Source organism: Rhinatrema bivittatum, chromosome 15, assembly GCF_901001135.1.
Source record: "Rhinatrema bivittatum chromosome 15, aRhiBiv1.1, whole genome shotgun sequence".
NCBI classification, from domain to species: Eukaryota; Metazoa; Chordata; class Amphibia; order Gymnophiona; family Rhinatrematidae; genus Rhinatrema; species Rhinatrema bivittatum.
Window position 1 is genome coordinate 37,738,965 of NC_042629.1, and position 15,367 is coordinate 37,754,331.

General features: G+C 43.3%; 1 protein-coding gene across 3 annotated transcripts in view; it reads left to right on the top strand.

Annotated features, from left to right (window-relative positions):
• GRAMD1C (GRAM domain containing 1C) overlaps positions 1 to 14,022 on the top strand; it is a 177,656-nt gene extending 163,634 nt beyond the window's left edge. For 2 of the 3 annotated variants that reach the window (XM_029578199.1, XM_029578201.1), the window contains 6 exons: positions 692 to 795; positions 4,488 to 4,664; positions 6,966 to 7,023; positions 10,695 to 10,805; positions 12,367 to 12,472; positions 13,145 to 14,021. In XM_029578199.1, the coding sequence (XP_029434059.1) occupies positions 692 to 795; positions 4,488 to 4,664; positions 6,966 to 7,023; positions 10,695 to 10,805; positions 12,367 to 12,472; positions 13,145 to 13,225 (637 nt within the window). In that variant the 3' untranslated portion in view covers positions 13,226 to 14,021. Of the gene's footprint in view, positions 1 to 691; positions 796 to 4,487; positions 4,665 to 6,965; positions 7,024 to 10,694; positions 10,806 to 12,366; positions 12,473 to 13,144 lie in introns of all 3 variants that reach the window. The other variant, XM_029578198.1, reaches the window with a different exon arrangement.
• The last annotated feature ends 1,345 nt before the right edge of the window (positions 14,023 to 15,367 follow it).

The following is a 15,367-nucleotide window of genomic DNA, read 5'->3' on the forward strand; positions in this document are numbered from 1 at the left end:
ATTTATTTCTGAAGGACAGGTAATTTACTTCTAACCACAGTCCCTAAGGCATATTGTTTCAGAAGTGAGTAGCAAAGCATGCATCTCTGTTACCATCAACTTGGCCTTAGCTGAAGGAGTAGCCAGGAAAGGTTGTCGAGATGATCTGAGATTTCTCACTGAAAAATTGTAAAACACAAGATAGGTCAATAGAATTTAACATGGAAACATCTAAAAATGACCTCAACAATCTTACATTTTTGACAGTATTTCACTAGATGTCAGTTATGTTCATTAGTCTTTACTCCAGTTAGGAGCCTGGGTGCTGTATTTTGAAGAAGTTGTAAACATTTCAACGGGACATGTAGGAGATCCTGGTAAAGGGAATTGCAAAAGTCTGTATGATTTGCCGTTAAAATGCGCAGAATCAAAAGTCTTCCACACAAACTGGCACAAGTGGCAAATTTGGCATAACTGACCAAAAAACCAAACACAGCAACTGAGATTTGTTTCTGCAAGGACAACTGCACTTTTAACTGAATGCCCTAATGCTTTACTATCTCTTTAGGGACAAATCTACCCCCAACACTGATGGTAAAACTGATAGTTCTCTCCCTCATCTGATCCAGAGGGTTTCTGATTTAGTGCCTCTGAACCTTAGTCTTCGAAGCCCTATCTCACCAGTTTCCATTCCATGCCTAACCTTTTCCAGAATCTCCAGTGAACTGATATACAACAAACACCCATGGGGATTGGTCAAGACTTTCATTGAGAAGAACTCCTGGAGTGGACTGGAGGGTTACTTCAAGCATCTAGGTTTGTATTTTATTCTGGATTTGTTTAATTTTAATTTTTTACGGTTGTGTACATGAACATGAGAGTGCTCACCCGGTTTGAGCCCCATTTCCTATAAATGAATTATGATCTGGTTTTCTAGCTGAATCATTTAGTGCTAGTAGTTTTGCCAGCAAGGATTGGTTGTGTAGTAGACAATGGGTCCTGAGGCCATAGTATTTTATTTATGTTTAAACGTTTTTTTATTGAAATACACACATAAACAACAACCTGGCATTCATTCGTTTCTTGTGTACATCAAGCAGCAATACACAAATTTGTTTCTTAATTTTCGCAATTTACTCCCTCCCCCTCCTCTCTGCCTTCCCTGAGGATGACGAGGATTCTTTGACTAAGATTCCAAAATCCAGCTCTTCCCATCAAAACCTTCCACCCAACATAAGTCCATTGCCGAGTCAGACCACGGTCCATCGAGCCCAGCATATTCTGTCTCCAATAGTGGTCAGTTCAGGCCATGAGTATCCGTCAGATCCCCAATAGTGGGATCTATTTCTTCTCTCTCATTCCCAGGGATAAGCGCTGGCTTTCCCAAGTCTACCTGTCTAATAACCGTATATAGGTTTTTCCTTCAGAAACTTGTCCAATCCATTTTGGAACTCCACTACTAGGCTGATTCAGTATGGTACGCTCAGGCTGAGCACACCGTTAGCCCCTGTCTGGACGCGCGTTTTCGACGAGCTATTATTACCCCTTATACAGTAAGGGGTAATAGCGCGAGGAAAACGTGTGTCCAAACCCCAAAAACTAATAGCTCCTGCAACATGCAAATGTATGTTGATGAGCCCACTAGTCCCATGCGATACAGAAAGTAAAATGTGCAGCCAAGCCGCACATTTTACTCTCAGAAATTAAGGCAGGCATTAATTTCAGCCGGCATCGGGAAAGTGTACAGAAAAGAAGAAAAAACCGCTTTTCTGTACACCCTCCGACTTAATATCATAGCGATATTAAGTCTGAGGCCCCAAAAAATAAAAAATCGTAAAAAAAAAAAAAAATTCAGCTCACGGGTTGGAAGACGAACGCTCAATTTTGCCGGCGTCCGTTTTCCGAACTCGTGGCTATCAGCGGGTTCGACAACCAATGCCGGTAAAAGTAAGCGTCAGCTGTCAAACCCACTGACAGCCGCCGCTTCTGCCAATAAGGAGGCGCTAGGGACGCGCTAGTGACCCTAGCGCCTCCTTATTAGCGTGGGCCCTCATTTGAATACTGGATCACGCGCCCAGGAGAGTGGGCGCTCACCTCTGAGCGCCGGCTCTCCCGCGCATTTTACTGAATCGGCCCATATGTTAGCTGCCTCGACCACAACCTCTAGCAACAGATTCCATAGCTTGATTGTATGCTGAGTGAAACAAATACTTCCTCCAATTTGTTTTAAATCGGCCAGTTGCTATTTCATGGAGTGGCCCCTAGTTCTAGTATTGTTTGAAAGGGTAAGAACAGAAGAAATTGCCATTCTGGGTCAGACCAAGGGTCCATCAAGCCCAGCATCCTGTTTCCAACAGAGGCCAAACCAGGCCACAACTACCTGGCAAGTAGGCAAACACCAAGAAGATCCCATGCTACTGATGCCAGTAATAGCAGAGGCAAAGAGGCCATTCCCTAAGTCAGCTTGATTAATAGCAGTTAATGGACTTCTCCAAGAACTTATCCAAACCTTTTTTAAACCCAGCTACACTAACTGCACTAACCACATCCTCTGGCAACAAATTCCAAAGCTTAATTGTGCGTTGAGTGAAAAAGAATTTTCTCCAATTAGTCTTAAATGTGCTACTTGCTAACTTCATGGAATGCCTCCTAGTCCTTCTATTATCCAAAAGTGTAAATAACTGCATTTATGATTTTATAAACTCCAGTTGAATGCCCTCTACTATCTGTTTTCCAAGCTAAAGAGCCCTAATCTGTTTAGCCTTTCTCCATAAAGCGTTTCCACCCCCTTTATCATTTTTGTTGGCCTTCTCTGTACCGTTTCTATGTCCAACCAAGTTAGAGTGTGTACAACAAAACAGCAGTAGATGCTATAATTAGCTGTTATGTATATGGCGTGCAGGGAAAGTCTCCCATGTGATAATGAACCAAAAGCTGTATTTTGACCTGTTATGCAGATCAAAGCCAGGGAACTTTGATAATTTAGCAGATCCATATTCAATAAGCTGGTAAATGGACACATAATCTGGCTAAAATTAGCCAGATAACTTGTCATGAATATTCAGTGGGACAATCTCTGAAAATATTTTATTTATTTAAAAACTTTTCTATACCATCGTTAAGTTAAATAACCATCACAACGGTTTACAAAAGGGCATGATAAAGAGAAATGTGGGTGGTGTAGATTACAAATTAACCATGTGCCATCATAGTACGGTAACAATTTAAAATAATAAACTAAGTGTGTAAATTAATCCTGATTGTTAGGAACAAATTAGGCAGTTTGATTTTAACATTAATATGCTTATGTAGGTTACCAATAACTTCTAGCTTGGTGCATCCTTATCGCTCAACTATTTTTCTCCTTCTCTTTATCTTTATAAAATGCTTGTTTAAAAAGCCAGGTTTTCAGATTAGTTTTCAATAATTTCAGATTTGTCTGCAGTCTTATTTCGAGTGGTATGGTATTCCAGAGTACAGGACCAGCCAGTGACAGTGCTCTTTCCCTTACTTGCATGAGATGTGCTGATTTGACAGAGGGGACAGTTAGTAGAGTTTTATTTGCAGATCTCAGGTTTCTTTGTGGTACCTGCACGCGCAGTGCCGTGTTAAGCCAGTCGGCTTTTTCATTGTGGACTAGTTTATGGATTATACAAAGTGCCTTATATTGTATTCTTTGTTCAATTGGAAGCCAGTGGAGTTCAGCAAGTGTTCCTGTAATGTGGTCACTCTTTTTTTTTTTTTTTGCCTGTCAAAACTCTGGCAGCGGAATTTTGCAATATTTGCTTGCCTACAGTTAGCCAGTTAACTTTAAACCTAACCGGACATATTCTAAATATAACCGGGTAGATTTAAAGGCATCTGGGTAAGTTTACCTGGATACCTTTTACCCCTATCTGGCTATATTCAGAATATAGCTGGATACCTAAAAAAAAAAACCAAGCAGCAGCCACCTTCTGGGCTTCGAGGCCTGATTTTCCCTACCCTACCACTCCTCTAAAATACTTAAAGGGACTGCAGGCTACCACTCAATCCCCCCCTAACCATCAAGATGTGGGTCATAGCGATCCAAGGCTGGTCCCACCCCATGATATTAAATGTAAATTCACCCAGCCCTACTGTGGTAGTTATGGGCATAGCTGAGGTATATGACATCATACTGTAAGTGGCTCTATCCCCAACCGATAAGGGGAAACAGAAAGTCACTTAGTAAATGACGACAGATGAAGACCAGTGTGGCCCATTCAGTTCACCCAGCCAAATTTTGTACAGCCCTTGGTTCAAGTTTGTAACTGCCGCTTGTTATACCCATGCAGAAAAGATACCACAGACTACCACTGGTACTTCATTTCTATGTTATTAGGGAACCTCTATGTTTATCCTACACCCTATATTTATCTTCTTATTTAAAATACTTATGTTCCACCTCATGTGCCAATCTTTCAAGGCTGATGCCATCGCCGTTTTTGTCTTCACCATCACGTCTGCGGGATATTATGTCTCCTTAGAATCCGAGCTTTTGATGGAGGAATCGGCATTAAACGAGTCCCTGGGGGATGCTGGTAATCCTTGCAATCTACGAAGACGACGACGGACGTACAGCCGAAATCCTAGTGAGATTCTTACGAAACATGCAACCCGGCACTCCGGAGACGAAGCAATAGAGACTAGCAAGGAGAGTGCAGGTAAATACAGGGGAAAAAAACCCTTTTTTTCACCGTGTTTTGCACTGTTGTCTTCAATCTATCTTCTTTTTTTAGGGAAATGACACTGAAACTGTCACAACCTTATGTAATAGCTTGTAAAAACCATAGATCCTAAGAGTGACATACAAGAATATGCAGAGCTGGTCTCTAATATGATATTGCGTGAGAGAAACAAAAGCAGAATGACATGAATGGTCTTAGGTGAAAATAGTTTGCAAAATAGTTTGAATTCATAGCACACCGCTCATCTAAACAGGATCCCAGCATGCTTTACATTTAATTCTTCAGAAATATGCATATGGCCACCTCTGGATTAGAAAGTATGGCTAGAAACTGTGATACGTAAACACTTCCAGAGTGAGAATGAACTAAAGCTTTTCTCCTAGATTTAAGATTTTACAACCAAGGAAATGCTTTCCTGCCCTTCTTCTATAATTTAAAATTGCTAAATTCTCCAGTGCTAGACTCTAAATCCCAATTTTTGTTTAAATGGAGCTCCAATAAAGGTGAATAAGCTTCATGCAGTTTGATTTGCCCTAGAGTTAATTTACTGGTTGGTGAGAGATGGGTGGAAGGGTGTGGGGAGGAGGTCTGAGTCGGAGAATGTCTATGCATTGTCTCTGCCCAGTTTATGCTTGCAGTATCTGCTAGATCATGTACCATAGCAAGCTATTCATTAGATTTCAAGTGTAAGGGGAGAAGAGCTATGCCCATGCAGAGTTCTGTGTTTGACCTTGCCTGGCTAGATAGGAAAATGCATGTTTTTACTTGATTTCTGATTCTGTGCTAAAAGAAACCCACGTGCTCTTCAGGGTGTATGATGATATAGCATTAGAAACATGCAGCGGTGGTTTAATTTTTACCCTGGGAATCTGTCAGCCTCCAGTGCTTACAGACATAGAATAAAGCTGGTGTTGAAGACTTTTTTTTTTTTTTTTTAATAAAGAAATTCTCAGTCTACCGAAAAAATAAAAAGGTGTAAAAAGAAAAAAAAAATGATCGGATGAATAATCTGTTGTATCAAAACTTGTTTTCCCTGTCCCTTACATCCACTTTTGCTTCTTTCTCCCACACCGGCCTCTGCTCGTCTCCTTACTTATGGAGCCACTTTCATGTGAGACACCTGCATCTTCAAAGCTGACTTCTTCCATGAAACCTTCCTTCACTCTCACACTTCTCCCCTCCCATTCTGGGGCCGATACAATTTCCCTGTACGTACCCAGATCAGTCCAGACTGTGGGGTTATGTCCCCCTTCCAGCAGGTGGGGTCAGAGAAAAACTCGAAGGCCACCCACTCATAACCTGGAGTGCCACCTGTATTTCTCTGTCTCCCAACAGATGGAGGTGGTGCAAACCCTGCAGTCTTGCCCTGATCTTAGGGTTCAGGCAATATCCCTTTAAAAAAAAAAAAAAAAGGTTTCTTTACTGCTACAGCAAATCAAGCAAAAAAAAATAAGAAGTCCTCCCGCCATTGCTGGTGTAGTGCGTCCAACCGAGCGTTAACCTGTGCTCTAGGCTGAGCACACTTTATTGCATCGGCCTGTTTGTCACATTTATCTTTGCCCTGGATCCTAAGCCCCAAGGAATAGGGTCTTGCACTACCCATTCATCTCTTTTGTGTTGCTCCCAGTCCTGGTAAAAAACCAAGTGCTGCTGTTGCTGTAGTGTTGTATCATTCTGCATCGATTTAACAGAGGGCGCATAGCTCAAAAGCTTGGCACAAAGATGATGATAGTGCAGTAAAGAGGTCTTACCTACAGATTGTTTGACGTTTATTTCTATGTACAGTATTTCGTGAAGTAGTGCAATTTCTGTGTTAGCCCATTGAAATGCACAGAAGTAAAGGTCATCAGACAAAAAATATAAGAGCCTGTCTTTTGCTTGGACTGATTTAATGCAGTTTTCAATTAGCTTTTTCAGAACTGCTCTTCTTTCATGAGACCCAAACAGAATGAGCAGGTAGAGGCAGAGGATGGTATATAATATCTGTGATTCACTTGTATAATCGGGTAACATCTTCTTTTTTTTTTTTTTATCTGCTCATTTTATTTTGACCTGATTAAGGAAGTGTAACTCCCAAAAGTTAAAAGAAATATATTAAGAAATCCAATAAAAAGGCAACATCTTGCTTTTTTTAAAATCTTTATTTGAATGCACATCATGAAACTGTGAAATCTTCTTAATTTATTTGATAGAGCCATTCCTTTGGAAGGGCTCACTCCCTTCTTCCAAGAGGCTGGTTTTGGCCTTTCTTGATACCACCTTTTATTTGCCTAACAGGAAACAGAAGGGAGACAGCAAGCAGGAACACTGTGATTATTGTGGTGATGAGTGTCTTGTAAGTACCCAAACTTGTTTGCTTGCACATTGACATAACTGCTGCTTAATGGAGGGAATTTTAGGGAAAAGAATTGTGTTTAGGCAAGCATAATGGTTTTGAAAATGATTATATGATCTCTTCACTGTCCGGCACCTGTCATGCAGCTTAGGTGCCAAAATCATGCTGTCGGGCCTTCCGCACTACAGGTAGCACATGCACAAATATCCCAGGTGCTGTAAATGTGCAGTGTGTTGGGATCCTTAAGACTGAGAGGGCAGACAGAAGCTCCTGACCCTGGATGTCTGACAGGTAGAGTCACTGGGTAACAATAAACAGCAGCAAAGTTTGAGTCGTGTTGGCAAGAGGGTGAAGGCAAACTGTAAATCCCTGAATCTGTGGTTCCGCTTGACGGGCTCCTTTTCCTCCTCAACATCCCAAGGGGATGATTTCTTAGAATAATAAATGTGATCTTTATTGTAGGAACTTGTCAATCACAGCATATATATCCAGAAAGACAGGCAAGATAGCAAAAGCAGAGATGGAAAGCAAGGCAGACATAAAAAAAAACAAAACCCCACCAAATAATTGCCATCCTTTGTGCGTTACAGATTGAATGCAATATTCGGCCACTGCCAGGCTTGCAAAGTTAGCTGGACAAACTTATCTGGATAACTTTGGTGGGATATTTAGTGGCACAGCTGCACCATTGAATAGCTTTATCCGGCTAACTTTGTCTACTCTGGCACAGCAGAGTTAGCCACGAAACTTAGGGCCAGATTCATTAAGGCTTTTCTCCCATTTTGTGTCAGTGGGAAAACCCTTAGTGAATCAGGTACTTAGCCAGCTAACTTTCCACCCCGGGATGCCCTGGTGTTATCTGGCTAAACTTTAAAATGTAGCTGGATAAATGCCCTGAATATTCAAAAGTTGGATAACTCACAAGTTTTTCAGTTTCTACATTTAATATCATCTTTTATTTGTCAATTTGATTATGTATGTTATACTTGTAAACCGCCTAGACCTACTAAAATTGTATAGGCAGTATAGAAAAACTTTTAAATAAATAAATCACAAGTTTACATATTTTTCTCCTCATTCTAAGTTTCCCTTTATGCTAACAACATTCTAAGTTTCCCTTTATGCTAACTGTGCCCACGTCGAATAACATCACTACGTCGATCTGATATTGATTAGAAATTGGTTTAGTCATCTTAGTTATTTTCTCCATGCTGCAATCTAAAGAGTGCAATGTTCACAGATCTTCAGTAACTTTCCAGACCTTGAGCAAGTAACTTGTGTATTGATAGCACAGCAGAATTAATTTTAATTGTTCCTCTTATGCATCTGTATATCACTTCTCCTGTTTGTTCCCATGGCTTACAAGGAGAGAAGTCTGTGTTCTGCAGTTCAAATGTCTTGACCACTAGGAGTGGATTCTTACCCCTCTTCTGCCTCTGATTTTGAAGGTCAAACCAGGGTTATATAGAGAGCTGAACTTTTCCTCAGATTAGCTATGTCCTCACAGTAGGACAGAGCCCCATGTCTGCAGGTGATGTATCAGATTGCATTTCTTTAGTGCAGGCCAGTGAATGTTCTGCCTGGAGCTGGCACAAGGTCTGTTTAAATGGTTTGGGCCGGTGATGGTATTTAGCGATTTTACTGCTGAGCATTTGCTTAATTAGCCTCACACCTTCTACCTTTAATGGTAGATGTGGGTTAAATGATGAGAAATGTAAAAATTTCACAAAAACATTGAACTTGCTTATTTGTGTGTGTGCTGTATTATTACTGTGTTGTACAATATGCTGTAAAATGTAACTGTTTTCCCTGATCTTTTATTCCCTGAAAACTTTAGTAGTCAGGGTGAGCTTCGAAAGTAAAAATTCTTTTGCAGCTATGTTGGTGATATATACTGACTAGTAAAACATTTCCTAATTGAGCCTTTTTTGTGTTCCTCCACATTAATTAGAATAATTTTGTTGTCACTAAATATATAAATAGGGGCCGGCTCAGCAGCAGTGGTGCATCCTGCAGTGCAGAGGGACATGGGTTTGTATCTCAGTTCAGGTCTTCCTCTCTGCGGGTTGGCCAGGGCTGGGGGGGGTGGTGCTGTGGAGGCAGCGCTGACATCCTCCTCTGGGGAGGGGAGGAAGATTCGGTCATTGCACAGTGGCAATACTTTGTGGTTGGGATGTAGACCCCTTGACCATGGCCCCTGCCCGGAGTAAAGAAAGTTGAGAGGGAGATGAATTGGGAGGCAAGGGGGGTGTGGGAACCAGGTAACTGTTTTGCTAGATCCTAGCCCTGGTTCCAGTTGTGTTGAATATACAAAAAGAATAATCAAAAATATAAAGAAAAGAAAGAAAAGAAAACAAAATATATATATATATAATATGCTGTGTATGTGATTTTGTTCACTAAGAGGACCATTTTCAAATAGGCGGTGGCATGCTTTTAGACACAACAGTTTGCAGCTGAAAGGTCCCCTAAATTTAGCCGTCAAGGTTTGGCTGACTAGATTCAGGGCTACTGATTGGGCGGCAGGGAGTTGCCTTTCCTAAGTTTAGCTGCTGCTAAATTTAGCCGCTTGGTGGCAGGGGTGGGGTGTGGTGTTTCCACCCTGCGGGTTCTGCTCTCCTAACGCTGCAGTTAAGTGCTACGTCCCTTTTAAAATCTACCCCCCTTCATTTGTCTTAGTTCCAGGATTAACTTCTGCGATGCTCAATGTGCGCAAGCACGAACAGTGTTGACAAAGGCTGCACGAGCAGGTGTAACAACTAATATTTAGCATTCTGCACAGCCCAGGAAGCAGAAAAATCTTTTCTCTAAAACATTACTTTGTTTTTATAATTTCTCTGGTGCATCTGCTTTCCTGCTCCTCATACAATAACCTCTAACTACTGCCAGAACCTATCCCTTGTGCGCGGGGGCAGGCGTGACTATCCAAACCAAGGCTGTCCGTCTCATGGCTAGTCCCTCCCCTCTGCCAGTTGCCACTCCTGTGCTCCCACCTGCTAGTCTCTGCTCTGCCACTACATCACCCTCTTGTGACCCTCACCCAGCATCACCTGCTGCATCCTTTAGGCCCTGTGCTGTCACACAACTAGCAGTAACAAGGAAGGAGAGTGGTGGATGGCAAAAAAAAAAAAAAGCCTTATGCTGACTCTATTTGTATTCCATGAGCTGTTCCACAATATAATCTGGTGTGTGCCACAATCTGCAGGTCTAGGAACTTTTTTGAATGCACTAATTTTCCCTCCAAATGAAGCATAGTGCTAAACACTCATATTCATCAGTTGACATAATGAAGTTTCACCTGACTGTGATAAAATGCCACTCTGACATTCCCTAGATTTTAGATATAGGAGTTAGCAGCAGGTGACACATGTTAACCGTGGAAACACGTAGCTCCTTTGGCCGAATTATAGATGTGCAGTGAAACACAACCCTTGTGCCATTCAATTTAGACCTGGCCAAATCCAGTAACATGCAATATGGAAATGAATTCACTGGCATCTACAATGATGCCTGTACCATATAGTTTAGTGGGCTGGAGGGCTGATCCGATAATGTACAGGGAAGGGATCTGTACTGTAAAAATGTGTGTGTTTGCAGCGGCTCCAGCTGCTGTGTGAAATTGGTAACCTGATGCCTAATTAAAGTCCTCTCCTTGTTCTTTCTCTGCCTAGTTTGCTTTTGCTCATACTGTTAAATGTGACGCTGTTTCTTAAGCTGTCCAAGATTGAACTTGCAGCTCAGTCCTTCTACCGGCTCCGCCTCCAGGAAGAGAAAGCTCTGACGTAAGCAATGGATTTATTTACGTTGTGGGTGAACACGTGAATGTGCGTGCCCCGCAAAATGAAAAACTTCTTGTTGGGTTGCATTGTCTGCTGCAGCCTTTGGGCTGGGCGGGCATTTCAGCGGCTTCTGTCCCACACCGATCTTGGACTCTCCCAAAACAAAGTTTGGGGGTTGTGCCAGGCTGCGCAGTGGACGTGGAAAGGGTGGGGGGTAATGATAATGGGGCTGCTTGGAAATCTCTCCTTCACGCAGAATCTTTAATCCCAAAGACGGATTGCTTGTGTATTTAGCTCATTGTTACACAGCGGAGCATGAAGCTTAAGCACCATCTCCAGGTCCTGGTGCTGCTGATGCAGCAGAGTTGTACGTGACCAGCAGATGGCAGTATACTCATAAGGTGCTGCTTTCTGCTGCCCAGAGATTCGCTGGTTTCATTTTGGCTCCAAGTGCACCAGAGGTTCTTGTGCACACATCGGCTCTTCCCGAGTCAGTCTCCTGTGCGCTGTACTTATGTTTCTTGAAGTTTCTTTTGCCTCCCTCCCCTCCCCCCCCCCTCTAACCTGTGCAGTGCAGTGCAGAACAGTAGAGCAAGAAGGCTGAGGTCTGCCCAGTACAGGGAAACGTGTGGCGGCTTCCAGGCAAGGGAGGGCAAACGAAACTGCTTCAAAGATCTGGGAGTCAGAGATCCAGTCAAACATTAGCTAAATCCCTAAACCTACAGTATCAGGAAATCGGCATTGCCATTAGCAGGATGCGCCGCTTGGGCTCTAAGGACTGCTAGAAGCTAAGCCAGGGATGGGCACATTTTTTGGGCCTGAGTGGGCTGGAAGGGCCTGTAGGTCTGCCGAGCTGACGATAAACAGCCCGACGCAGTGTTACTTCTGGTTGCATCTCCTGCTATTGCTACCACAGATCAGGATCAAGCACTGCCGTGGATTGCCTGGGCAGAGTTAGAAACTCCCACAGGCTGTAATTTGCTAATCTCTGAACTAAGTTCTGAAAGCCAAAAGTTCTGCCTATATCCCCACATTTTTATTTCTTTTTTTTTATTGTTGCAAACCACCTTGATGTAAGATTGAATATAAGTTATAAGCCATGGATTGCACAAAACTGTAGGAAACTACCAGAGTGGATTAAAAATCTAGGTAAAATAATTACACGGCAGGGAAAAGGCAGAGTGAGGCAGTGTGGAAGAAGCTGGATATAGTCTGAGAGAGGAGAGATTGCTAAGGGAAGTAACAGAAGCAGGAAGCAGCCAGCAAAAACTAGAAAATACAGTGTGTTTGGAAGCATAAAGCATGTTTTGTGTTTGTCACAAACGTCCTTGACTGTGGTAAGCAGGTCACAAAAGGGCCTGTCTCATGATTGCTGTGAGAGTGGGTAAAACAAGTCAAAGGACATGCCACTGGAATGTGGCAGTAACAAACAAGTCTGACAGCTACATCTGGCAGTGCTTTTGTGCGTAAAACTGCTGTTCCAATGACACAGTTTGGACTGGTTCCAAGCTACACATCATGTGAGGCTTGCGTTTCTTCTAACTTTTTTATCCCATTGGTTCAGGTCAACCTCTCATGGTGCAGGAAGAGAGGAACTGTCTCAGCGGGACAAGGAATCAGTTTGTGGCTTGAAAGGAGTGCTGCAGGACTCCATAGCAGCACTCGAGCAGGTAGGACGCAGAGAACCTGGTCTGATTCTACTGTTTGCATGCTGTCTTGTCGCTAGCAATGCAACAGCAAGGCACATGGGTTCAGTCTACAGCGTGGAAATAGATGAAACCCTGTAGCCAGTCAGTAGATGAATGTTTGCAGAGCTAGGGATTAAAGTGGTGCTAAAGTAAGCACAAGATGAGAACAATTCTCCAACTGCAGTCTTGTAGTGGGTAAGCTATCATATGCAGGTATGGAAGTTTGCATATAGTGGATCTAATCTTATATTTTGGTAATCCAGAACTCTAGCTCACCTATATGTTTCATGCACTTAAAATATGCAAAACATTATTCTGACCATTACCTAACCTTTGTGCTTGGACACAGTGCGCTGATGGCGCATGTTGGTCTCCTGGGGATAGTAAGTGTGCTGTGTAATAATGTGTGTATGCTGCTGAGGAAAGGATCATTCCCAAGGCAGGGGGAGACTGGGAAAGTGAATCTGTGTATGTACTGTGTATGCGGGGAGGGGGTTTTCCTATTGCTCCTGTCATTTTTGATGGGCCCTTACACAGTAGTATAGAATAAGCCAGTGTAACTTGATAAATCATATATTTATTTTTCATTTCTAACAGTTGCAGGAATAAGATACTCCTGTTTGTGTACCTTGTTGGGCTGGTTTTGTCTTTCAGCTGAAGAGTTCTCTAGTTTTGCTGCAACGAAGTTTTGATCTGATGAACCAGACTAAAGCTGACAATGATTCTAAGAGCTAGCAGGACTCATCTGGGAGTTCAGAGACCCAAAGGCACAGATGCAGACACAGAGAAAGCAACATTGGGAACTTTTACAATTTTGCTTGGCAGCCTGCACTGTTGCTGCCAGAGACTCCACTGCAATCTCTGCTGATGATCTCCTGAATTTTCTATTGGACAATCAACTTTTCTTTGCTCATTTGTCCCCTTTTAAATAACACTGTCGTAAATTATTAGAATGAACAAGAAGTTTGTTCCCTGAAGAAAGTTTGTACAAAGCCAAAAAATAAAAGAAAAAGTTATGTTTTCAAACCTGTAAAGTGAAGCCACTTGGGGATTCAACTGTTTCCTGGCACACAGACAGCTTTTTCTGGGGGGGGGTAGTATGTGCTAATGAGTTTGAGCTTAACCCTGAATATTGCACTTGGTCTGAGGGATTTTCGGATATTCCTCTTGGTGGATATTTTAAATTTTGTATCAAGGAAAGGTGTTTTGAATAGAGTTAACCAAAGAGCTGAATTCCATTTCAGTCTCACCTGCAGCTGTTGCCTTCTCTGAACCCATAAAACTACAGGTTTATTTTTCCTAATAAGTGCTGCTGCAGCATTCAGTGCGATTGCTGAGTAATTGTGCCCTATAAAGCTGCAGTGTTTTGTTTTGTTTTTATCCTACTTTTCAAAGGAAAAGAAGGCTTGTGAAGTTGGCATGTGTGTGCCCATAATAATGTTTATTTGGTGTCCTGTTCACACCCAGTTCTCCCAGGACAAGCAGGATGGTAGTCCTCACATGTGGGTGGTATCACTGATGGAGCCCTATCACGGAAAACTTTTCTGTCAATGTTTCTAGAACTTTTGACTGGCACACTGAGTATGCCCAGCATGCCATGATCCCTTGAGCCACAGGGGTCTCCCTTCAGTTTCTTTTTCCGCGCTGCAGTTTGCCTTGCGGTTAGGAGCTCTGTGAGAATTTTCTCACACAATTTTCCTCATGGAAAAAAAAATTAATATTTTATTTAAAAACATTCCCTCATAGGGGTCTCCCATCGTGATAGGTTTTTCCATCGTTTGGTGAGTAATTTCACTATCCCCGGACTCCTTTTTTCGGTGTCCGTAGGCCATCGACCATTTTGGGGCCTCAACCTCTGCCATTATGGCAACGGGTTTCCAAAAATGTCCAGAGTGCCCCCGAACCATGTCGATTACTGACCCACATGATGTCTGTGTGCTGTGCCTCGGCTCATCACACGACGTGTCTCTCTGCCCAAGTTGTGCCCAGATGACTCCGAAGGGTAGACTGGCTTGCCTCGACAAGACGGAGACACTGTTTAAAATAAAGTTGACTCCATCGACGTCCACCCAATCGTCACCGGCAGGAGCACCGAAGAAAGCAATCGTCAAACCTCCCCGGGAGCATCAGAGCAGCGTGACCGTCCATCACCAACTCCGTCTAAGGCATCCACATCATCTACCTCGGTGCTGGGGAAAGACCAGACCGAGCACCGAGGGAAGCACCGACACCAGCACCAACGCGAGTCGATTCCCGGTGCCGGCACAGACACCTCATCGGCCTCGATGGCTATCAAGCTGCTTGCGAAGAAGACACGGGTAGAGAAGCTCTTAACACCCTCTCCATCTGAAAAACCAAGGCAATCTCCACTGATATCGGTGCCGGGTACTGAACCCCCACAGGCCCCTGTGGAAGTGCCTAGCCTGCCACCTCCTGTAGGTGCGATACCTACACCAGCTTACAGGGAGCAACTGGATGGTTTCATCCGCCAGGCAATGCTCTATGTTCTCCAAGACTTACAGCCATTGATGCAGGCTCCCATACCAGCACCGACACCGGAGCCATCGATATTTGCACCGTTGCTAACCAGGCTGGATACACTCATCGGTGCCCTTCCAACACAACCCGGGCCATCGATGCAAAAGCAACCTGCAAAGCCTCTGAAATCCCCGATTCCCATTCCGGGGTCATCAGACGATGAAGGCACAGATTCCAGTCCTCTGTCACCAATGCCTGGTCCATCAGGGCTCTCGGGACCAAGAGGCCTTCGTTTTCCATCGATTCCTCCGGTGCCATTGAAATCCACATCGGTGCCATCGCATCTTCCATCGATGCCATTGAAGGATCCATCGGTGCCAACCCGGCCTACTTTACCAA